This window comes from Columba livia, chromosome 8 (genome assembly GCF_036013475.1).
Source record: "Columba livia isolate bColLiv1 breed racing homer chromosome 8, bColLiv1.pat.W.v2, whole genome shotgun sequence".
Taxonomy (NCBI): domain Eukaryota; kingdom Metazoa; phylum Chordata; class Aves; order Columbiformes; family Columbidae; genus Columba; species Columba livia.
The window spans coordinates 14,038,836-14,060,480 of NC_088609.1; the positions used below are offsets into that span (position 1 = coordinate 14,038,836).

Below are 21,645 nucleotides of genomic sequence, written 5' to 3' on the forward strand. Positions count from 1 at the left end.
TTTCCTTCTTGTGTCCAACTGGAATCTCCCCGGGAGCAACTTGTACCCATTACCGCTGGTCTTTCCCATGTGACTCCTTGTACATCTCCTCTGTAGCCACCCTTTATGTACCACAACATGGTGACAAGGTCTCCCTAAGCCTTGAGACGGAACAAACCCAGTTCTCTCGGCCTTTCCTCTTACGGCACAAGTGTGCACATGAGAGGTGTGCAGAGGGTGCAGGGTACAGAGGTGTGCTCCTGCCCCCCAACCCAAAGCCACCAGGGCAAGCCTGAGGGTCACTGGCCACTACAGCGCTGCCAAGGGCCTGTCCCCAGCCCCATAGCCCCTCAGCCCTACACCCCCTTGTAGGAAACAATTATTCTGCAAACATAAAAGGCTCAGGCAGGATCTCTCAGCAAAGCAATTTTTTTAATAACGATATTGCAACACCAGGTGTTCTGTGTAAAGGTAGGCACACATCATAGGGCAAAAAGCCCCTGCTTATATCCCCCAAAATCCTGGTCGCAATTTCCCTCCCCTGTTCCCCATTGGCTGGGTATTTCGGGGTACACAGACTACGCGATGCCCGCCTCAGTTTACATATCATACCCTTCCCCTTATCAATCTATTTAAGGTATGGATTCCTGGTACTTTGGCTACCCTTCCCCCTAAATTAACTTGTAAATACAGCTATCAGTATGCATACAGGTGTCAGTATATATTCCGGGAAGAGACTGTGTTTTACGTTTAGGATGCATAGTCCGATGTCTCTCAGTCCTTCCCCCCTGCTGGGGTCAGACGCCAGGTCCTCAGTTATGTAAAAACAACAGTTATTCGTTAAACGTTCCTTACACCCCCCAGCCCGGTCGGGCCCGCTCGCTGCCCGGCGGGGCGGACACGGCCCCACAGCGGGGACCGCGAGCCGGACGGGGGCCGGCGGTGGCTATGAGGGGGGCGCGGGGCCCGGCGCGCTCAGCCAATCGGCGCCCTCAGCGCCTGGTCCGATCTCCCCGCAGCGCTCTCATTGGCCGCTCCCCTCCCCTCGCCTCACCGGCGGGGATCAACGCGGGCGGCTGGTTGGCGGGGGACGAGGGGCGGGGCCCGGGGCGGCCGAGCGCGCGAGCGGCGCATGGCGGGGTCCCGGCGGCCGTGAGAGAGCGCGGGCGGGCGGGCTGGTGAGCGGCCGCCATGTCGCCGGTGTGGTCGCTGTGCGCGGGGCTGCTGCTGCTGCTGCTGTGGGTGCGGCACCGCGGGCTGGAGGCCGTGCTGGTGCACCACCGCTGGGTCTTCGTCTGCCTCTTCCTCCTGCCCCTCTCCATCCTCTTCGACGTCTACTACCAGCTGCGCGCCTGGGCCGTCTGGCGCCTGCACAGCGCCCCCCGGCAGCACGCACAGCGCGTCCGGCATATCCAGGCGCAGGTGAGGCCCGCACGGACCCCGGCACCCTCGCCCGGGCCGGGGGGCGGCTCTGCGGGAGGGGAGCTGGTCCCCTGGCCCCGTCCCTGCCAGCGCCCGGGGCCTGGCGCGGCGCCCGCCCTCCCCTCCCCGCCCCGGGGCCGGGGCCGGGGCAGAATCCGGCCGTGAATGCGGTTGCGGGAAAAAAAAATTAAAAAGCAAACGAATAAAAGCCGGCGGGTGCTTCCGCACCTGTGGGGCTGGGTTTTGTTTTTCTTTTTTCCGTGTCAGAAACTCCTCTCAAAGTTGCGGCGCGGCTGCTGTCGCATCCCCGGGGAGGGACTGTGGGTCTGTACCTGTGTGTGGTCAAAACGTGCAGTAATGTGTGTGAGATGGAAATGTTGGTCTGAATGGTTGGCCTAACACTGTGTTTTATCACCACTCACCTCCGGCTTCTCGACTTCTTTAGTCCCCAGAGATGATCCAAGGGGATCCGAAACTTCTCATCCACCCAGAAATGCGGATTTCCTTAATGTTTCTCTGGTATTTATGCAAATTCTGTCATGTCTGCTTCTGTTCTCTTCCTTGTCTCTTGTGTTTGTTTCAGGTGTGGATGGATATTAACGTGCACAGAGTTATTATCTGAGGGGCAGGGGTTGTTACTTCCAGCTGTAGCAGCAGTTGAGCTTTGAAGAAAATGCTGCAGTTGATATTTGTTCTCCAAATGTTAACCACTGTGGCTTTGCAAATTTCGTGGGTCATGTAGTTGTATGGCTTGCACATTTTCCTTCTCAACTTTTCTCTCTTTGCCTGTTCATTTGCACACTCAGACCATTTTTTGTACGTGTTTAGGAGGAGATGTTGATTCATCAACCTTCACAGAACTATGATTGTTTATGACAGTGATAATGCCTCATTTCCACTATAGGCTTTTGCATGGGTTTTTAAAACTGACTGTTTCTTGCTATTTTTCTGAATACCACCTCAAAAAACCCAAACCTACAAGGTACTAGATGTGCTTCCTCTACATAACTGGACCCCTCTGGTGGTATTTTATTTACAAGTTCAAATATCTACAGAGACTTCCAAAGCATCGCTACTCTACATCCAAGTTTTGTTCCCTGCAGGTAACTTGCATGTAGAGGAATAACAGTATTTCTGAATGTTTTTTCACAGGGAGGGAAGAATGTTTCTGCTATACATTATTGACTACATGTGTATGCCTTACAGCATCCATTTGGTTATTACCTCTTGCAGGTTCGGGAATGGAAAAACGAAGGCAGCAAAAGATACATGTGCACTGGCCGGCCCGGCTGGCTGACTGTGTCACTTCGTGTTGGGAAGTACAAGAAGATTCATAAGAACATCATGATCAACTTAATGGATGTTCTGGAAGTGGACAGTGAAAGACGGGTAATAAATTCAGCACAAAACTTTCATAATAATGAGGTTTACAGCTTTTTTAACTGTGTTTGTACCTGAAGGGGTGGTTAGAGTCCATAAAGAACAAAAGATTTTTGTAGCAGTAGACCCAACAAATTTCAATGTGTGCTTGGATCACTCTATCCAAAAAAGCAGCATATGGAATCGCTTAGCTTTTAGGTGCTGAAGTCTAAAAGACCAGATTGATTTATGATTCGAGGGGCTGAGCAACAAGATGTTGAGGCAGAGGAGGAATCACTAAACAGTTTCAGCTATCTTTAGTAGCACTCTAAGGAAAGTAAGTCTCTGAATTCTGATAACAGATGGAGGTACAATCCAGTTAGCTGTATTTTGTCATAATTAATGCTGAGCACTTAATTTATGCTTGGTGGGGTAAAATGTTTTGTTGTTGTTGTTTAGGTTGTTCGTGTGGAACCTTTGGTGACCATGGGCCAGTTGACTGCACACCTGAATCCCATGGGCTGGACTATTCCTGTGGTACCGGAGCTTGATGATCTCACAGTAGGTAAGGGTCGTTGTGATGACAAAAGATGCCCTGATTTTGCTGTGTTTACATTAGCTTTTTATGTAGTAACATAGTTTAAAGGTTTCGAAAATACGCTGTTGAACCTTATGTTCTGTTGTGGTATTTATAAGCACTTTTTTTTTTTTTGGTAATAAATAGTCTTAAAAGTCATGCCCATTGCTTGAAAGTGGGGGTTTGTTCTCATAAACTACCTTCATTTTGGATTGTGTTTCATTTGATTTGTTGTGTGCTCTCTTGATAAGGTGGCCTGATCATGGGAACTGGCATTGAGTCTTCATCCCACATCTACGGACTTTTTCAACACACCTGTGTGGCCTATGAACTTGTTCTTGCTGATGGAAGCCTTGTGAGATGTTCACCAGTAAGACAAAATGTTACTTTGCTATCATTTACAATGTCATTGACAGTTATCAGTATGGATGTATGATTTAGTATGACATACTTTTTGCAGACTGAAAATTCAGACCTATTTTATGCAGTGCCTTGGTCTTGTGGTACTCTGGGTTTCCTGGTTGCAGCAGAAATAAAAATGATTCCTGCCAAGAAATATGTCAAAATACATTATGAGCCTGTGAGAGGACTGCAGAAGATTTGTGAAAAGTTTACTGAAGAATCTAAGAAAAAGGAGAATAGCTTTGTGGAAGGACTTGTGTATTCCTTGGAAGAAGCCGTCATCATGACAGGAGTCTTGACTGACGAAGCTGAGCAAAGCAAGGTAACTAAAGGGAAGTGACTCACAAATCAAAGTTTAACTGAAACCCCAAAGTTTAACTAAAGCTTTACTATATGCCAATATAAAACCAGAATCATTATTAGATTGGAACAACCTTTTAACATGGGATTAAAGATCAGATCTGTCCACCAGACTATTTTAAATTACAGCTCTTTGTAACTATAATAGAATCTGTGTTCTAAATCTCTTCAATTGATAAAAAATGACCCATTGATTAGATTTTTCTAGCAAATAATTTAGTCTACAGCCTTTTCATTGAGGTACCTAAGGAAGAAGATAAATATCTATTCTCATATACCAGATAATGCTGTTTTAATTTGCAGTTATTCAGAGTAACTTTTCCCAGCAAGCTTTTAATACAGTTAATATTGGTAAAAGGCATCAGGGACATTTTACCAGAGAGACATGCTATGTGTTTACTGCGTCACTCACCATAGATGTTTCTCCTTTGCCATAATGACACTTTGGATTAATGATGGATTGAGAAATCAGAATTTTAGGAATCAATTAGCTTGTAACAGGCAAGCCTTAGCAAGCTTTATTTAAATTAAACCTAAATGGCAAGAAAGGTAAAAAGGAGCCATGTCTGTGGAGAAACGAAGGCTCCCTAGATCTCTTGTGATAGTCTCGTTCAAATTGTCACAGAGGGTCTAACGTTGATCCCAAACAGTAAAGGAATTTGCCTAGCAAGGTGTAACTTATCTGTGTTGGTGTTTGCTAATGAACACCTGTTTTCTTGCAGATAAACAGGATTGGCAACTACTACAAGCCGTGGTTCTTTAAGCATGTGGAGAAGTATTTGAAAGCTGACAGGACTGGAACAGAATACATTCCATCCAGACATTATTACCATAGACATACACGCAGTATCTTCTGGGAGCTCCAAGTAAGACCAGTTCCAAAATTAAAATAACATCTGCAGGAAGGTACCCTGCTCTTCTGCTGGGCAACACTTCTGTCTTTCATGGCAGAAAAAAAAACAATGAAGTTTATGGCAAATGTATAAGTCCTGTATTTGGGCAAAACAGATTCAAAGGCACGTCTTTATATATAAGCCATTATGTCATAACCTCCTAATTTCTGATTTAGTGCTCTTGGTGATTTAGACCTTAAGTACATTATTTCAGCATTAAGCTTTTATACCTACTTAGTTATTTTCAAAGAGAGACAGTGGAAGAAACATGAATGTGAAATTATGGCTGAAAATTTGCCCTGCATAAACTCAGAATACTAATTACTATAAATACTGTACAGCAAGTTCATTACCTTGGATTTCATAAATTCATTTGCTGTTGTGTGCATTTGCCCAAAACTTTATTTGGGAATCTGAAAGATTTGAATCTCTGGAGTAAGATACTGAATCCTTTTAGCTCACAGAGAAGTCAAGTAGGAGTTGGCTGCGCAGGAAGTACTTTAAATTTTACAGCTTTAAAATCCTTTTGCAATTTGATCTTATATGTGTTTATTCTTGCAAGAGATCTGTAAGTTTAGCTTCTCATGGGGTCCATCATTAGCTATTTTAAGATAATAGCCTACTGTTCTCTGACCTTCATTGTCCGAAAGTGTTTGAGGCTCAGTATGTTGTGATTCATATGACTGAAAATCAGTCATTGTATCTAGAAGAGGCTGAGGACAGAGCTGCTCAGTCCAGACCTCTCTTATTTGTTCATATTTGTATTATAGCAGTTTAGCAAAAGTATCAGCAGTTAAGTTTATTGAAAATCTAGGTTGATATTGCTCTGGGGATTCTGAAGTATTGCTTTGGGGGTTACTTACACATTCTTAGTTCAAACTTTTTTTCTTTCCTCTTTAAAGGATATAATTCCTTTTGGCAATAACCCTGTGTTCCGTTACCTGTTTGGCTGGATGGTTCCTCCAAAAATCTCTTTGTTAAAACTCACCCAAGGAGAAGCTATTCGAAAGCTGTACGAGCAGCACCATGTTGTGCAGGACATGTTGGTCCCAATGAAGAGCCTTGAAAAATCTATCCAAACCTTCCACGTTGACCTTAATGTAAGAACACGTGTTTTTAAACTACAGTGACTCTTGGACTGGGTGTAATAACAACTGTGACTGTTGGTCTTAAGGCGTAATAGTCTGCCTGTGTAAAAGGTTGTTATTGGATCCTGGGGAATGCTGTGCTTTGTGAGTCTGTGACACAAGGCAGCAGAAGAAATCAGTGCAGCTTTCTGAAAAACAAACAAACAAACGAAAAACATGAGATTCAGACATTTCTGAAAAGGTTCATCACTTAGTAAAACCTGAACCGATTTTTCTTTCACCTGAAATCACTGGCAGACCCACTAAAGCCAAACTGTGGGAATTAATTTCCCTTTCTTTCTTTTATTTCTGGATTTATTTTAGTTAGTGTAAGAAGTACAAACTTGGCAATTTCGGTTTTAGACTGACCTGGAAAATAAAACTCTTCGTTCTCTTTTTACTCCTAATGTGTATTCAGTTGTTGCTTTGGGATCAGGGATATTTTTTTTCATTACGGATATTTAAGGGGAAAGAGAAGTAATTCTAGGAGGACACAGCACATATTCTGAGCATCTCAATCTATTTGTATTATGGTCATTAGAAAGTACAGTAAGAGAATTGGAAAGGAAGAGCTGTGCCAGTTTCAATCCCAAATTGGGAAGAAGTCCTCTTAGCTCTTCATTTTGTCACCTTTATTAGGAGGCAGCTGAAAGGATTATTCTGTTAAAAATAAGTGATAAAGTGTTTTCTTATTTCTGCAGGTGTACCCTCTTTGGTTATGCCCTTTCATATTGCCCAATAATCCTGGTATGGTCCACCCAAAAGGGGATGAAGCGGAACTCTATGTGGATATAGGAGCTTATGGAGAGCCTAAAAGGAAACAATTTGAAGCCAGAGCTTCAATGAGGCAGATGGAAAAGTTTGTAAGAAGTGTGCATGGGTAAGGTTCCCGCTCCTTAGAATAGTAATAATGCCATATCATTTACACCCATGTGATTTAGTCACAGTTATTTAGTCCCACAACACTTCAATATTGCAATAATTTAACAAGCACAATAACGGAAAACTGATTTTAATGGCTAATTTTGCTGTTACGATTTTTAAATATGATTTTACTTGCGTTATTTGACCGCAAACTCAAACGAGCACGCTGCCTGAAGTTCTAGCAGTGTCACCCTGGGCATGTGGCCGCTCGGCAGGGCCGGCAGCCTAGCCCTGGGGACAAGGCAGAGCCAGAGCTGCGCTGGCCGCTGTCCCCAGAGGAATCCCGCAGGCTGTTGGAGCTCAGGCAGCCTCCCTGTAGCCCTTGGGACCATCCTGCTCCCCCCTGTCCTTGGAGCAGCGTGCTGCAGCTCTGCCTTGTCCTTGACAGGGAGTCCAGCCCTGACTCCCCCGCAGTCCCTGCGCCATGGGGGGATCTTCCCTCCCTGACAATTTGTACTTCCACAGTGTCCTTTTTTTCTCCTGCCCTGATTGCGATCACACCGCAGTAGGCGTGAGGTGTGTGCCCGCCATCTGTCACAGGCTCCTGCCAGCCTCGTTTGCTGTGGTAGCGTCAGTGGAGAAGCAGTAACAGACTTGTTTCTCAGGAACAAAAAACAACTACGCAGTATTTTTACACCATCAGTATAATTTATCCACATTTCTATTTTGCTTCTCAGTCTAACAGTGATTATTATCTCATGCGGCTGAGTAACAGTGGTGAGTCTGCTTCCAGATGATTTGCAGACTGTAAATGACTTCTAGCTATAAGTGATCTGCCAGAGAACAAAGCAACCAAAAGTTAATTTTAAGCTTTTTTTAAATTGAAATTAAGCTTTTAATTGAAAGCTCTTGACTAACAAAGTTTTGTGTTTTCTTTACCTGTCACTGGGAAGTTAACGATGGATAAAAGCTTAATCTTACGATTTCATAATCACACAACAGTAGAGGTTTTGTGTAACAGTTTGTGTTTTACTGCTGTACTCTGGGGCTGGCTTCATTTTAGAGAGCAGGGTATGAAAGTAAAGAAGAGCCACAGCCAAATGTTGATTGCATTCTTTTTTTTAAATGGACCTTTGTTACACTGTGCTTCATTTACACTATAAATTTATCTTCTCGGCCTGGTCTGATTTGGCAAGCCTTTGCCTTCCTTGTTATTTTCTCAATGTCCAGTTCAAAGAAACCTTAAAAAGTCACGGAAGGTATTGCTACATCTGCCTTGAATGCATTTTGTAATGCAGATTAATGCGAGATGCTGTGACTGTACCTCCATGGATCATAAAACATGTAGAAAAAATACCTCCTTTTTCTGAAGCTGGAATGAAAAGGTTTTGAATGGAAGAAAAAGAAAAGCAGGCTTTCAAAAGCAGCTCGAAAAGTATTTCTTGGGGGCTATTCAGGTTATGTGTGGTTTTTCGTGCGATGGGCCAGACTCTTGATTTGGGGAAACTCCTGTTCTCCAGGCTGAACAGTCCCAGTTCCCTCAGCCGCTCCTCGTAATGGAAGTGTCAATACATTGGTGGTTAAAGACGTGTTCTCAACCAAATTTTGAAAGCAACAGTTATTTTAATTGCTTTATTTTCCCATCTTCCCAAAGTGACTGTAGAGGTGTTCTGCTGTTTTCACCGTTACATGTTATTTCCTCTTGGAAAACAGCTCATGGTAATGTTAAATCAACAAAAATATAAATTTAGATTTTTTTGTTTTTAAAAAGCGTTTTTGATTGGGTTTTTGTTGAATATTAGCTATTTGTATCTTGTTTGTTGTTGTTGTTGTTGTTGTTGTTGTTGTTGTTTTTAATATCCTATTTTGAGGCTTTTGGCACAATTAATAGTGAATCTCTCTCTCTTTGGGTGTTCTTCCCTCTCCAGTTTCCAGATGCTGTATGCAGATTGCTACATGACCCGTGAGGAGTTCTGGGATATGTTTGATGGTTCGTTATACCACAAGCTGAGGGAGCAAATGAATTGCAAGGATGCCTTTCCAGAAGTGTATGACAAAATCTGCAAAGCTGCAAGGCACTGAGTCTGGATGATCTAATCAAGCAATCAGGGAAATATGAATTGACCTATAGCTAGTCAGTATATCCTTTGAAAAAAAAAAAAAAGCTTTATTGCTCTCCAAATACGCTCATTCTTGTTGATGTTTAAAGGTATGAATTCCTGCTTTATGAATTTATGTTTCTTTGTATGTTTTAAAATCAATTTTACGAACTCAGAGTGATTGTTTATAAGAAATCTGAAGTGCTGGCCTTTGTATCTAATGTAGTGACATAGGTGAACTCACCTGTTTCCAGACACAAGAAAAAATATTGGAAAGAAGAAGGTGCTGGAGTTACACCAGCTGTGTGCTAGAGCTCTATCTAACGTGACTTTTGAAAGTCCTAAGGAGGGCTCAGATATAGGTGCCAAAGCTGAACACATTATCAGATTAGTCGTGATGTGACCAACATTTGCCTCTGGTCGGTAACCTGTAGAATGGCTTAGCAAGGTACCATCATCTCCGGGCTGTTTGGTGGTGTGTGAGGTGTGTACTAAACCGCTGGGCTTTTACTGTCCTATAGCGTCTCTGCAGAGCAGTGAAACCTGCTCTGTTGCAAAACCAAGCACTGAGGTGTGAGGACAATGCTTTTTACTTGTGCCTATCGGATTTGTACTGATTTTGATTATAAAGTGGATATAGGTTTTAGGTACTTTTTAGTTGGTTAATAGTGCGTTGGGTTTTGCCATGAAATGTCAATATTCTGGCTTTGTTAGACTACCAAAAAAAAAGAAATGCTGCTGTTTCATGTAGCCAAGTTTTAATTTCAGTTCTTACTCATTGCGGGTCAGTTTATTTGGATTTGTTTTGGTTTGGTTTTTCATTGTTGCTTAATTTTAGTGCCTTCTAAGTAAGCAGTTGGAGGAAGACGTGGATGATTTCAGACCGTTATGCCCTGGCCGATAGAAAAAGGAAGTCAAGACTTTATTTATACGAGGTTTGTTAGAGCAAGTGGCTGTGGATAAGAATTCTAGTTGTGCATCTGGATACACGCAGGCTTTGGTTCTGACTCCAGTGACATTTTTGCTTTTTGTTTTAGCTGGATTAGGTTGATAGGCTTTGTAAAAGGGCTGTTTCCCTCACCTGCAGAGGAAACCAACAGCAAGTGCTGTTCAGTTCCCCTGCTGCTGCTCGCTGGTGAGAATGGTGCAGTCACGCACTTCAGACGGTCAAGTGTAGAGATGTTTTGACCCTGTAGCCAGAAACATGGTTCCAAACCAAGCGTGTGCCTTGTCCGAGCAGTTCTTAAAATTGTTACTTGAAACATTACTGAGCTGGAGGGAAAAAGAAGTCATTTTCATGAGGCTTGGGTAGAGGGTGACGTGGCAAGCGTTTTAAACAGTGAACAGTGGGAGGCGTTGTAATTTTTATACAAGTGCTAAACCAATGATTTTATTTATTGATAGATGGATGTTTATGATCCAGATGAAACCAATGATAAAGCAGTAACAAGTTCAGCCTGTTAGTGATGCACGCTGGGCAAATTGTGTGCAGATAAGGTACCCATTAAGATCCCACGTAGGGGACGGGTAGTGGGGGGAGACGCAGCCAGTGCAGAGGAACCACAGAGCCGAGCAGGAGCTGCGTCAGTGATCCAGGAGCATCTGCTGATCCGTTCCAGGCCTCAGGGTATGCAGGAAGGCAACGGCTGGTTCTCAGGGTGTCATTTGCCTTCCTGGACACACCAGACATTTGCTTGTCCTGGAGGCAAAGCTGCAATTTCGTCCAGCGCTTGTAAAATAATGTGCGCAGAGCGAGAATGGGTTTGGTCCGCTTTTAAAGAGCGATGTTAAAACAGCTAGAGGATATGCAAACACTTTCACTTAAGATGTGTTTCTCTCACTTATGTACTGAGGATCTTTAGGTATGCACTGTATTTGGTTTTTTTCACTCCTTAATTTATTGGCAAACTTTGTATGAGGTGATTGGGTACTGTAACTGTACCAGTCACACATGTGCACATGCGTAATTGCTGTTGCTCTTAATTTTTGGTTGTATAGGCTGTTTAAAATAAAGACCTAGCCAGCCTACTGTTCAAAGCTGTGTCTCTTAATGAATGATTACTTACTTGTGTTTATAATTTTTCCTGCTCATTATATCATTACAAATGGTCAGCAATTACTGAAAGAGACCAGAGGCATTCAAGGTGGTTGGGGGACATGAGGAGCCCAGTATAGAGGTGGTGCTGCAAACAGCTTTGAAGGAATGTCATTGAAGTCTGCTCTTATCTCTACCTCAAGTCACACCCCTACAAAGGAAACACCTTCTAGCTGAGCCTTAACCCTTCCCTTACACCCCACTAACTACACAGAACCTCATTATGCCAATTATCCTGATTATTTTTTTTTCCCCTCCTCACCTCCATCTTTCCTTGTGACATTCCATCCAAGGAGGACAAAACCCCATTTTGGATTCAGGTACTACAGCAGTTAACACGAGAGCTACTTCATTCTTCTCACTTCACACTAATCTAATCCCTGGTTTGAATGATCAGCCACAGAAGCAAGGATGAAGATTCAGTGCACTCTTTAGCCTGAGGAGTTTTGAATCCACATCTGTTTCCTTGAAGAACACCTTCACAGCAGCTCTGCAGACTCATTCAGAGCCCCGCGTTCCTTTAATAGCATTCTGTGCTGGCCTAGGCTGACGCTGCATTTCGCAAGCCTCTCTTGTTACCTCAGCACTCACCCACATCACTGCTCAGGTGTTTCAGAGATCTTCCTCCTTTGCCTCTCTAGGACAAACAACAAGATTTATCTGAATTTCTGCAGTTCTACCTGTGTTCAATTATCTCCCCCACCGAAGGATAATTGCAGATTAGTTAGCATACTTAATCAGCCACAATTAACATGTAATTACACTTAGATTTAATTATTCTGGTCTGGTCTAAACACTAGTAGGAGACTTCACAAAGGTTAATTCCAAGTGAACCAGTGTATTTCCAGTACATTTTTAGAGCCATCCCTTGTTAGCACTGACACAACTCTCCCTTCATTCCACTTTCCCCATTGCCTCTAGGTTTTAATATCCTACAAAACCAGGAACAATGACATTAAACTATTCCTAATTCCCTCCAGCTGCTTATAAACATGGGCACTGTTGATGCAAGTGAAGCTGTTGTGTTAACAGGATGCGATTCAGACCCTTGCACCCAGCTAAAGATGGCACAGGACAGGTACATAGGCAGTTAACCAAGGTTTAACTTAATTATCTTCTTGTGAAGGCCAAGGTGGAAATAATTAATTCCTCAACAGAAAAGTTAGCCTGCTGGTTGTCTAAAAGTGTTTTATTGCCACAGGACAACACTTGAGTTGTTTCCCATCCCTTGAGTTGCATGGCAGCACGCTGTGAGTATTTTCATCTACCCCATCTCATCTGCTGGTGTGTGGCATTTACTCACTGATTTGAGCTTCCCCGCAACATCTTATGTTTGGAAAACAGTAGTGAGTTCTTCAGAGGTATCTGGACATCGTGGAGCAGAAATCAAATCACTCCAGTTGGTTTTAGCAACAGGCTTGAGCCGCTCACTGTGGAAAGAGGATGCGATTCAGTGGGCTCAAATTATTGGCTGGTTTAATCTCAGTCTTACTGAGTACAGAGGTGAACAGAGCACTTAAAAACCTGCCTACTCCCTAGAACACACAGCTATAGCCCAAAAAGTGATTTTGGAGCTAGTGTTGTTTGATCAGAGAGACGCATTTGAATTCCAAGTCCTGCTCACTGTTCAGATTTTTTAAAATTTCTCCTGGAATTGCAAAATTACCAAAGGCAGGCAATACTGAAAGCTAGATTTCAAGATGCTTTCTCCATCATAGGATATCTAACTTGTGGCTGCCCCACTGAAATTTGCCCAGTTGTATTCAGCCAAGACTGGTTCCTAATTACTCTCTGGAGATCAAGACAGACCTTTGCAGAGCTGCCAACCCGCAGTGCCACGGCAGCACTTTGCTCATCTCGGCCACAAGCAAGGGTGAGAACAGAGGGCTGTCCCCAGGCCTCTCATTAGCAGAGATCAAAACTGCTTCACACACCAGCGATTTCAAAGCCCTTTGTGGTGGAAGTGAGCCTTGTTATCTTCCTTCCTTGGATGGGTAAACCAAGGCACAGCCTGAGAAACAGAATTTTTGTTCAGGGCTGTTGCTGGCACTGGGAATGAGTGGAGACAGACAAGCTGCCCCCTCTAACTCGATGGAAACTATTTGCCTACACCTTCACTGCAGACAAATCACATTTTGCAAGATGCAACGACCACTCAGTGCTTTGACCACACAATCATCTCATCTCACATCAGCTGTGAGAGTAGCGTGCAGAGTCTCCTCAGAGCTGCTATAGATGATTTTCCTGTAAGCCAGTGTAAAATCTGCACCCCGCTTCTCGGTCAGACTTACAGCAAGTAGGCATCACGCTTCAAGTTGCTCAGGTACCTCTGTACATCATACCGGTACAGGGACTGGTATCTCACATTCTGAGGATATTTTTCATGCTTGGTGATGTCGTAGCGACCAACACCCACACGGTTCTGGAAGGAGAATGTCTCATGTGCTTCCCCAACCAGAGGCAGCAGGAGGGACACAAAACCAGGTGGTGCCTTCACATGGCCAGGCCTTCAGTTGCAAAAAATACAATAATAGGTGGCATTCCTTAACCAAGCCGGGCCTATACGTCAGGGGAGGGAGGAGAAGAGACGCTAATTGGTGTTAACACAGCCACTTCCCTTCATTAGCAGTTCCTCTCATCACAGTGGTCTGTTAAGAAGTCAATTAGCTCTGTGGGCTTGAGCACGCTTGTCAGACGCCTACTGCTCGCTGTAGTCAAGGGCTGCCGTGTCGCAACCTCCCCACTGAAGTCTAATCTGTCGAGCTCCCCCAGCAATTATGAACATGTCTTCATCCGTGACCTCTTTCAAGTTGCCTGTCCTGCACTCAGCTGGATCAAGGAGAGAAGCCACATGGAAGCCTGTTCCTCATCTCCAGCCAAGGTGAACTATTTCAGACTAAAGCTTTCCCTCCCTGCTTTGAGCCCTTCGGGCTTTGTTCTGGCTCTCCATGGGAAAGCTGCCAAGATGAATACAGTTCCAGGAACAGGTATTAAGGGAAAGGCTTGCACTAGCCCTGGCTCTGCAACATGCTGCTGATGCTGCTAGAGGAAAAACCAGCTTTCAAGCAGCAAAATATGACTTTCTGGGAGGATACAAAGAGCTCCTGGCACCGAAAAGGACTCAGACCCAGCTGCCCTTGTTCATGAAGTGCATCTGCTTGCTTGCATCTGGCGTGGAGCAGAACTAATGTGAAGAGCTGTCTGAGCATCCCCTGAAAAGGGCAAAGGCCCAAGGATGCAGCAGAGATAACATGGTCACTGCTGAGCTCACCCGCCTCTGGGCAGCATGTGCTTAGCGGTGGGTGCCCAGCATGCTGCTGTATGCAGGGGGCACCTTCTCCTTCACCTGGCAGGACACTGGGCCTTAGTCACTGTTTATTCTTTAGAAACCTGTTCTGGGGAAGAATGACAGCACCCAGAGAGGGTCTCATCTCCTCTCTAAAGCATAAGCATGTGGCCAAGTCACCCAAGTTTCCTTGATAATAGGGAGAGAAAAGCACCTCCTGAGTTCAAGCCTGCCTTCTATCGGAGATGGCCACCTGATGTGGGACTTCTGCTGGGGTGCTGCTCCCCTTCAGAGGACACACCTAACCTTCAGCTGGTGAGGAGTGCCCACCCTTCCTTCGCCTCAGACTTTCGTCCTCTGCTTGTCGTGCTGGTCATGGATTGGGGATGGTGACGGAGGAAGCTCAGAGTCTGACCATTCCTGCGTCCCTCTCTCACTGCCTTGTCTGTTCACTCACCTCGTTCCCAGTAAAGAGGCGGTAGGACTTTCTGTCAAACCTCTTGGCAGACGTCCAGAATGGAGGTTGGTTGGAGTACACCAATCCCTCAACGGGCTTTGGGTTATATGTGCCCGGCCCCACTGCATACTGAGCAGAAAGAAACCTGTTATGCTTCAGTTTGCTTGTAAAAAGAGGTGCACGAAGTCGAAGAGCTGCCCATCCATCCATCCAACCACCCACCCATCCATCCATCCACCCAGGGCCTAACGTATCCCCACCGCATACACCCGCTGCACTGCTGGGGATGCTGGTGACACCCTGTCCATGTGATATGTCCATGTCCCCCCTGACCGTCTCCTTTGGGCACTGGCTGAGCGTAGCCCAGAAGATCCTCTCCGTGGGGCAGCCCGGGTTCCTCGGCATGGTGCTGAAACACCCTTTCTTCTTGTTCTCGCTCAACATCAGCTCGTCCAAGAAACTCCTGACAGTGCTGGTGCTCGGCTTGGTGCGTCTCTGCCAGGACAAGGGAATGGTGCGAGAGGCTAAGCTGCCGGTGATCTGTGGGGGCACACCATCCATTAACCTGATCCGGGTGGAGATGTCCCTGCTCATTGCAGGGTGGTTGGATGAAGTGACCTTCAAAGGTCCCTTCCAACCCAAACTATTTTATGACTCTGTGATCCATCCCTGGATCAAAGGGAAGTCAAAGCGCAAAATTCAAGTGGGACAGATGCATCCTTCTCACAGTGTGTTGGCAATGCCACAGCTCCCTGAGAAACCCCGTCCAGTGCATGATCCCAGGGCAACACACCTCCAAGGAATGATGTCCCCCACCAGCGGGCTTTCTCCTGTCCCCTGAGAAGGTCTGGCCGGGGCTGTGCACCCGCTGCAGCCCCACATCAATGCTGCTCTTCAGGTGGTAGGTGCCAGGTCCCAGGCCGCTGCCCTGAGGGATGGAGAAAGGTGACAGGGGCTGCACTGAGTGTGGGACAGGGCCACCCCACCAGTGTGTCCCCAGGGAGAGGGGCAGGACTTGCCATGGCTGCTGGCAGGACACACTTCGCTGTCCCACTGTCCATCAACCCTCGTGTGCCGGCCGAGCGCTTGTCCCTCTCCTCGAGGCGGGTGTAGGGGTTCCCACCGGGGCCATACGTGCCGGGGCCAGGGACACAGTCCTGCAGGAGGGGTGGGTGACTGGGGACAGTCCCCAGCCCAGGAGGAGCAAATGGTACCCACGGTAGCTCCTAACCCTTGCAAAGGGCTTGTTCTCTGGAGGAACCAGCCCAGAGCCAGGGGGCACCATTCCCCAGCACCTCCCGTGTCAGGGTGCGGCTTACCCTGTGGCTGTCCCTGAATCGCCGCTCCCTCGTGTCACAAATTCCCCGGAGGCTGCAGGGACGTGTCTCCTGCAGAAAGTCCCTGATGTTGTACCTTCCTGGGCCCAGCCTTTCCTGCTGCAGGAGGAGAATAAGAACAAAGCTGGGTATCGCTGCCTGTGCTGCCTGCACCGCTCACCCCCAGAAAAAGTGCATGGAGGGCAGGTGAAACCCAGCTCTTACCCAGCGTTTGCGGCTCTTCATTATCTCCTTGAACTGGAAATGGGGCAGCTGATTAAGCCTGGAGGCCATCTCTGCTCTGGCCCAGCCAGAGGCTGGTGCTTTCCCCTGCAAGGCAAAACCCGAGCCCAAAGCTGAGCCCAGGCTCGGGCAGCTGTGGCTCCACAGCCGGGTGAAGAAGGGTGATGGACAAGGGCATCTGCTGCTCCACGTCCCACTCCATGCTCTGTGTTTTCTGGGCACTGGGAAGGTACCAGCGAGCTCTGGTATGAGCAACACACATCCCACAACTCCCACCCAGGGTGCTCCCAGCCTGAGCTGGGTGTCCCATACCATCCTGTGCAGAAAGAAGCTACTTTCCAGTGGGCACAGATGATCTGGGAGGTGAGGGGAGCTACACTGTCCAGCTCTCCCCATGCATCCCAGCTGGTGGCCTCACCTGGCTGCCCATGTCCCTGAGGAGCCCCTGCAGCCCCACACTGAGACCTCTGGTCCCCAAGGGCTGCAGGGATGGTGGCAGCCCTTGCCGTGGCAGCTGTCACCATGGCACCCAGCATCCCTGTTCCCCAGGGAACGTCCACTCCCAGGAACGGACAGGGCCAGGGTCAAGGCAGAGATCTTGATTGCAATAGAGGTTCCCAGTCGGGCTAATGCAATATATTCAGGGCTTGATCCAACCATTTACTAAGCTTTCTTAGGGACAAATTATCTCTAATCTGCAAAAAAGTGTAAAGCAACTGCCCAACCTGCCAATCACACTTTGGGAAACAAAATGCAGCTTTTAGTGCTTGTGTGCTCTGCAGTACCATATTTCCTGCATCGGCAACATCACTGGAGGGAATGAAAGTCTTTGTGAAAGTCAGCCAGGTTTGGGAGTCAGAGCTGTGGGCTTGCGAACCCTACAAGCTGTATAAGAGCATGCCCAGGGTCCATCAGGACATGTCACCTCTCTGTGCTGAGACCCCAAGCCGAAACTGCAATCCTCCACAGGATGGAGTGAGGTTCCGCCGCTGAATGACTTGGCCTCCCATCTGCCCTGCATTCTCTTCCCTAGCTCTGGTCTGGTGCTGCTGGAAAGAAAATAAATGTTTTCCACCATCCCAACGGGGATCCAGGACTGTAGCTTCTCTATAACAGACCCTTTTGATTGCTTTGGCAAGGGTATAACCCAGCGCTGCTGTGTCAGGGACTGATTTGGGCCCTTTGTTCACCTTCCCCCATCCTCAGCGCTTTTCCTCCAGGGGCGATGAGGGGAATCCCAGACAGAGCTGATACCCGCAACCCTGCCACACACAGAGCAGACACGTTTGGCCCAAATGGCAAAAATCAGCCCCTGGCAAAGCAGCGGGCAACCAGATCAGTGAGAGGCTGGAGGGACAGCAGGACCTCTATTAGATTCCTCCAGCACAGCTGGAAAAAATAAGGAGCACAGACAGGGTTTCAGGCACAAAACCCCCAAGCTCAGCCCCGCATTCGGTCCTGTCTGCTGATTTAATAAGAGATATCACCTTCCCCACAGACCGCATGTCTTGTACAGCTTTAAACCCTCCTGGTTAAAACACCGTCCCGGCAAATGAATCCAAGATGGTTTTGTCCCTTTGATCAGCAGAGCAGGCAATAAGTCACTGATGGAAACATGCTTGGCTTCTGCGGCTTGAAAAGGCAACTGAAACAGCGAAAAACAACCCTCCAGTCCTGAACTGACAGGTGAAAATCTTCCGTTTTCTGGACAAAAAGGGGATGGCCAAAGGGATATGCAATATGGCACGGGGTGTCCTGTGGGACCCACATACTGCACCCAGGGACCTGTCCTGCTCCTCCAGCCTCCCAGGCAGCCACGGCGCTTCTCCCAGGCAGCTTTTGCATTTCTTGTTTAATTGTGGTGAGAAATCATATAGGGAGAAGTAATCGCCTGACAAAACCATGAAAGGCCAGTCTGGGAGTGAAGTTTCTACCTGGCAGCCAGGAAATTTGGGCCAGATCTTGGCTCTGATGCTGTAATGCTGAGGGAGTGCCCCGGGACGTTGAGTCACTCTCGACTATTTAACCATTTTAATGCTCCCAAGTCACTCGGGAGCATGAAAAATGTGCCCTTTTAATCCCTTGATTTAGCCCACTCCCAGCTCCTTGTAAACAGGAGTGTACATTAGTATTTTGCATTATACAAGAGTCACAAAGATTTCTTCCAATCCCACTTTTAAATAAAATAAGGGCTCATTCACTCCCGAGGGAGACCGTGCGACCACGAAGATGCTGCGACCCGACGCTGGGTGGGACATCGCGAGTGTCCCCGCACTCTCCCGTGTGCCACCCCAAAGCAGACACACCGCGCTCCCGCCCGCCCGGCAGGTGGCGCCCCGCCGCCATAGCGGCAGAAGCATAGAGTCCTGGTCTTCTCTGCCTTCACGTGATAGAGGATTGTGGTTCCTATTGGTTGTGTCCGCGGGGGGGTGGGCGTGGTTCTGTCCATAACCCGGAAGGGGTGCTTGCGGGTACACACGTGTTTTTGCGCACCTGTATGGGTACCGCCCGGTTCCCGCCCCGGGCAGTCCCCGCATTGCAGCCAGCGCTTCCCGCTGCCGCCCCCGCAGGCCCCGAGTCCCCGGCCCCGCCATGGAGGCCTTGCTGAGAAGATGGCGGCTCCCGGCGCTGCGCGGCCGCAGGCCCCGGCACGGAGCCCCGGGCAGGGCGAAGCGGCTGCTGCTCTCGCAGCTTTTCCAGCCCTTCAACCTGCAGGCGGGTGGGGAGGTGGGGAGCGACGGCCGGGCCGGGGAGCTCAGCTGCCGGAGCCAGAAGCTGATGCTGCAAGCGGGGCTCATCCACCCCGCCAGCCCCGGCTGCTACCACTACCTGCCGCCCACCGTCCGCGCCATGGAGAAGCTCATCCGGGTGATGGACGAGGAGATGCAGGCTGTGGGGGGGCAGAAGGTGAACATGCCCAGCCTGAGCTCGGCAGAGCTGTGGCATGCCAGTGGCCGCTGGAACAAGATGGGGACGGAGCTTTTCCGGCTGGAGGACCGGCACGGCAAGGAATACTGCCTGGGCCCTACGCATGAGGAGGCAGTGACGGAGCTGGTGGCTGCTCACAGCAACCTGTCCTACAAGCAGCTCCCGTTGCGCCTCTACCAGATAACCAGGAAGTTTCGGGATGAGCCCAAGCCCCGCTTTGGCTTGCTGCGCAGCCGGGAGTTCTACATGAAGGACATGTACACCTTTGACACCTCCGAAGAGGCGGCTCGGCAGACCTACAAGCTGGTGTGCGACGCCTACTGCAGCCTCTTCGACCGCCTGGGCCTTCCCTTTGTCAAAGTGCAGGCGGCCACGGGCAACATTGGTGGCACCATGTCCCATGAGTTCCAGCTCCCGGCAGACGTCGGCGAGGACAGGCTGGTGTTGTGCCCTGATGGACATTTTGCGGCCAACGTGGAAATGCTAAATGGGGAACAAACGTCTTGCCCCACGTGTGGGGAAAAACTCATCCAGACCAGAGGGATTGAAGTGGGGCACACATTTTATCTGGGCACCAAGTACTCCTCTATCTCCAATGCTGTCTTCTGCTCCCCGGAGAACAAACCCCAGCTGGCAGAAATGGGTTGCTATGGCCTGGGTGTCACTCGCATCCTTGCAGCCTCCATTGAGGTGCTCTCTACAGAGGACAACATCCGCTGGCCCAGCCTCATCACACCCTACCAGCTCTGCTTCATCCCACCAAAGAGAGGCAGCAAGGAGGAGGAGGAGGGAGCTGCGCTGCTGGACAGGTTGTACAATGACCTTGCTGAAGTGCTGCCACACCTCGCGGGTGACTCGGTGCTGGATGACAGGACACAGCTGACCATCGGCAAAAGGCTAAAGGACGCCAACAAGCTGGGTTACCCCTATGTGATCGTAGCTGGGAAGAGGGTTTGTGAGGACCCCTCGGTCTTTGAGGTCTGGAATCAGAATGCTGGTGAGGTTCTATTCCTCACCAAGGAAGGTGTTATTGAGTTACTGAGTAAAGCACAAGTCCCTTAAACTCTGAATCTCTTGTGTTTGCTGCACTTTCTTCTGAACAGCCTTGGTTCCTTTTCAAGGATGGGCAGGTTGCCAGCAATGGCTCTGGGTGAGCGGAGCCTCATCCAGCTCACATCAGAGCCAGCTGTGGTGTCTTGCAATTGTGCTGGGAGTGAGCTGGGGTTGGCTCACATTCCCCCATGGGGCTGGGGGACATTTCTCCCTCCGTGAGCTGTTTTTGCCAGCACATGTAGCCTCGTGCAGCTGTGGGAGCATTGGCAAGGTCAGCCCCTCACTGCCTGTCCATGGCAGATGGCTGGTGACCGTCGTGTTGGGTGCACACAACATCTGAGGCTGCAGGAGGAGGGATGGGAGGGTTTCCCTCACCCTTTTCAGGTGCTGAGTTCTCAGCATGAGGAATTTTAAGAAGGAGAGGAAGGAGGATGCCTTTCTTCCATCTGTGTCTTGTTTTTACAGACACCTGGGTTCCATGAAAATAAATCTGGATGCAGTTTTAATTAAAGCAAAATGCTGAATCCAGAGCCTTCTTCACCTTGAAAATACTGTAGTGCTGTTAATCTGCAGGAATTATGGTGAAGAAGGGTGTTGGACATCCACACCCCAGTCGTGCAGGTCAGTCCAGCTGGTGAGATGCCTGGATCTGCCAGGCTTGGGTGGTGACAGTGTGGTGTCAGGAATGCAGCCTCAGAGTTGTAGAACATCTTTGCAAAAAAATCCCAAGCATTGAAATGTGAAGTCTGGGGACCTGCAAAGCCTGAGGGTAAAAATGTTGAGGCCATGTTGTTGCTTTTAGGCTGTAGTAACCCTGTCTCCCAGGGTGGTGACATCCTACTTGGATGTGCCTGTGGCAGTGTGGGGCTGTCTATGCTGGTGTTCCCCTGAGGAACAGATCATCACCATTCCAGCAGTACCAAGTGGTGCCATCACCTCATGGGCCCTTCTGTGACTTTGCTGTCCCACCCTGGACAGGGAGCTCTTCTGAGAGAGTCACCTTGTGCTGCAGCTTCTGGGTCTGAGATTTGGGTATCGTGAACAAGGATGGGGCTGCTGCCATGTCGGGCTGTGTGGTGGCCCCATGTGCTCCTGGACCTGAGGAGGTCACCTGGTCCTTCTCCTCCCTGTCCCGAGCAGGACCAGCTTCGCCTGCCATCCCCATGGGAGATGCCAACTAAATCG

General features: G+C 48.2%; 3 protein-coding genes across 3 annotated transcripts; 2 read left to right on the forward strand and 1 right to left on the reverse strand.

Annotated features, from left to right (window-relative positions):
* The first annotated feature begins 1,069 nt into the window (after positions 1 to 1,069).
* On the forward strand, positions 1,070 to 11,119 carry DHCR24 (24-dehydrocholesterol reductase). The gene is made up of 9 exons (XM_065072118.1): positions 1,070 to 1,401; positions 2,635 to 2,790; positions 3,220 to 3,325; positions 3,589 to 3,707; positions 3,798 to 4,061; positions 4,822 to 4,965; positions 5,895 to 6,092; positions 6,821 to 6,999; positions 8,912 to 11,119. The coding sequence occupies exons 1-9, from the start codon at positions 1,171 to 1,173 to the stop codon at positions 9,063 to 9,065; spliced, it is 1,551 nt and encodes a 516-aa protein (XP_064928190.1). The 5' UTR covers positions 1,070 to 1,170; the 3' UTR covers positions 9,066 to 11,119.
* Positions 10,468 to 18,931, reverse strand: CIMAP2 (ciliary microtubule associated protein 2). The gene is made up of 9 exons (XM_021295313.2): positions 16,898 to 18,931; positions 16,462 to 16,566; positions 16,240 to 16,356; positions 15,940 to 16,077; positions 15,714 to 15,848; positions 15,254 to 15,415; positions 14,921 to 15,049; positions 13,469 to 13,599; positions 10,468 to 12,607 (listed from the first exon to the last, which is right to left on the reverse strand). The coding sequence occupies exons 1-9, from the start codon at positions 16,907 to 16,909 to the stop codon at positions 12,505 to 12,507; spliced, it is 1,032 nt and encodes a 343-aa protein (XP_021150988.2). The 5' UTR covers positions 16,910 to 18,931; the 3' UTR covers positions 10,468 to 12,504.
* On the forward strand, positions 18,923 to 20,477 carry PARS2 (prolyl-tRNA synthetase 2, mitochondrial). Its single transcript, XM_021297133.2, has one exon. It carries the CDS (start codon positions 19,072 to 19,074, stop codon positions 20,467 to 20,469), a length of 1,398 nt encoding a protein of 465 aa, XP_021152808.2. The 5' UTR covers positions 18,923 to 19,071; the 3' UTR covers positions 20,470 to 20,477.
* Positions 20,478 to 21,645: the final 1,168 nt, after the last annotated feature.

What these genes read in the sequence shown, in the direction of transcription:
- DHCR24 (XM_065072118.1), top strand. Translation starts at nt 1,171, where the DNA reads ATGTCGCCGGTGTGGTCGCTGTGCGCGGGGCTGCTGCTGCTGCTGCTG. An exon ending in GCTTGATGATCTCACAGTAG is followed by an intron (nt 3,326 to 3,588) that starts GTAAGGGTCGTT and finishes TCTCTTGATAAG; the next exon opens with GTGGCCTGATCATGGGAACT. An exon ending in ACGAAGCTGAGCAAAGCAAG is followed by an intron (nt 4,062 to 4,821) that starts GTAACTAAAGGG and finishes GTTTTCTTGCAG; the next exon opens with ATAAACAGGATTGGCAACTA.
- CIMAP2 (XM_021295313.2), bottom strand. An exon ending in GTGTCCTGCCAGCAGCCATG is followed by an intron (nt 15,849 to 15,939) that starts GCAAGTCCTGCC and finishes TCCATCCCTCAG; the next exon opens with GGCAGCGGCCTGGGACCTGG. An exon ending in AAGCGTGATGCCTACTTGCT is followed by an intron (nt 12,608 to 13,468) that starts GTAAGTCTGACC and finishes CTCTTTCCACAG; the next exon opens with TGAGCGGCTCAAGCCTGTTG.
- PARS2 (XM_021297133.2), top strand. Translation starts at nt 19,072, where the DNA reads ATGGAGGCCTTGCTGAGAAGATGGCGGCTCCCGGCGCTGCGCGGCCGC.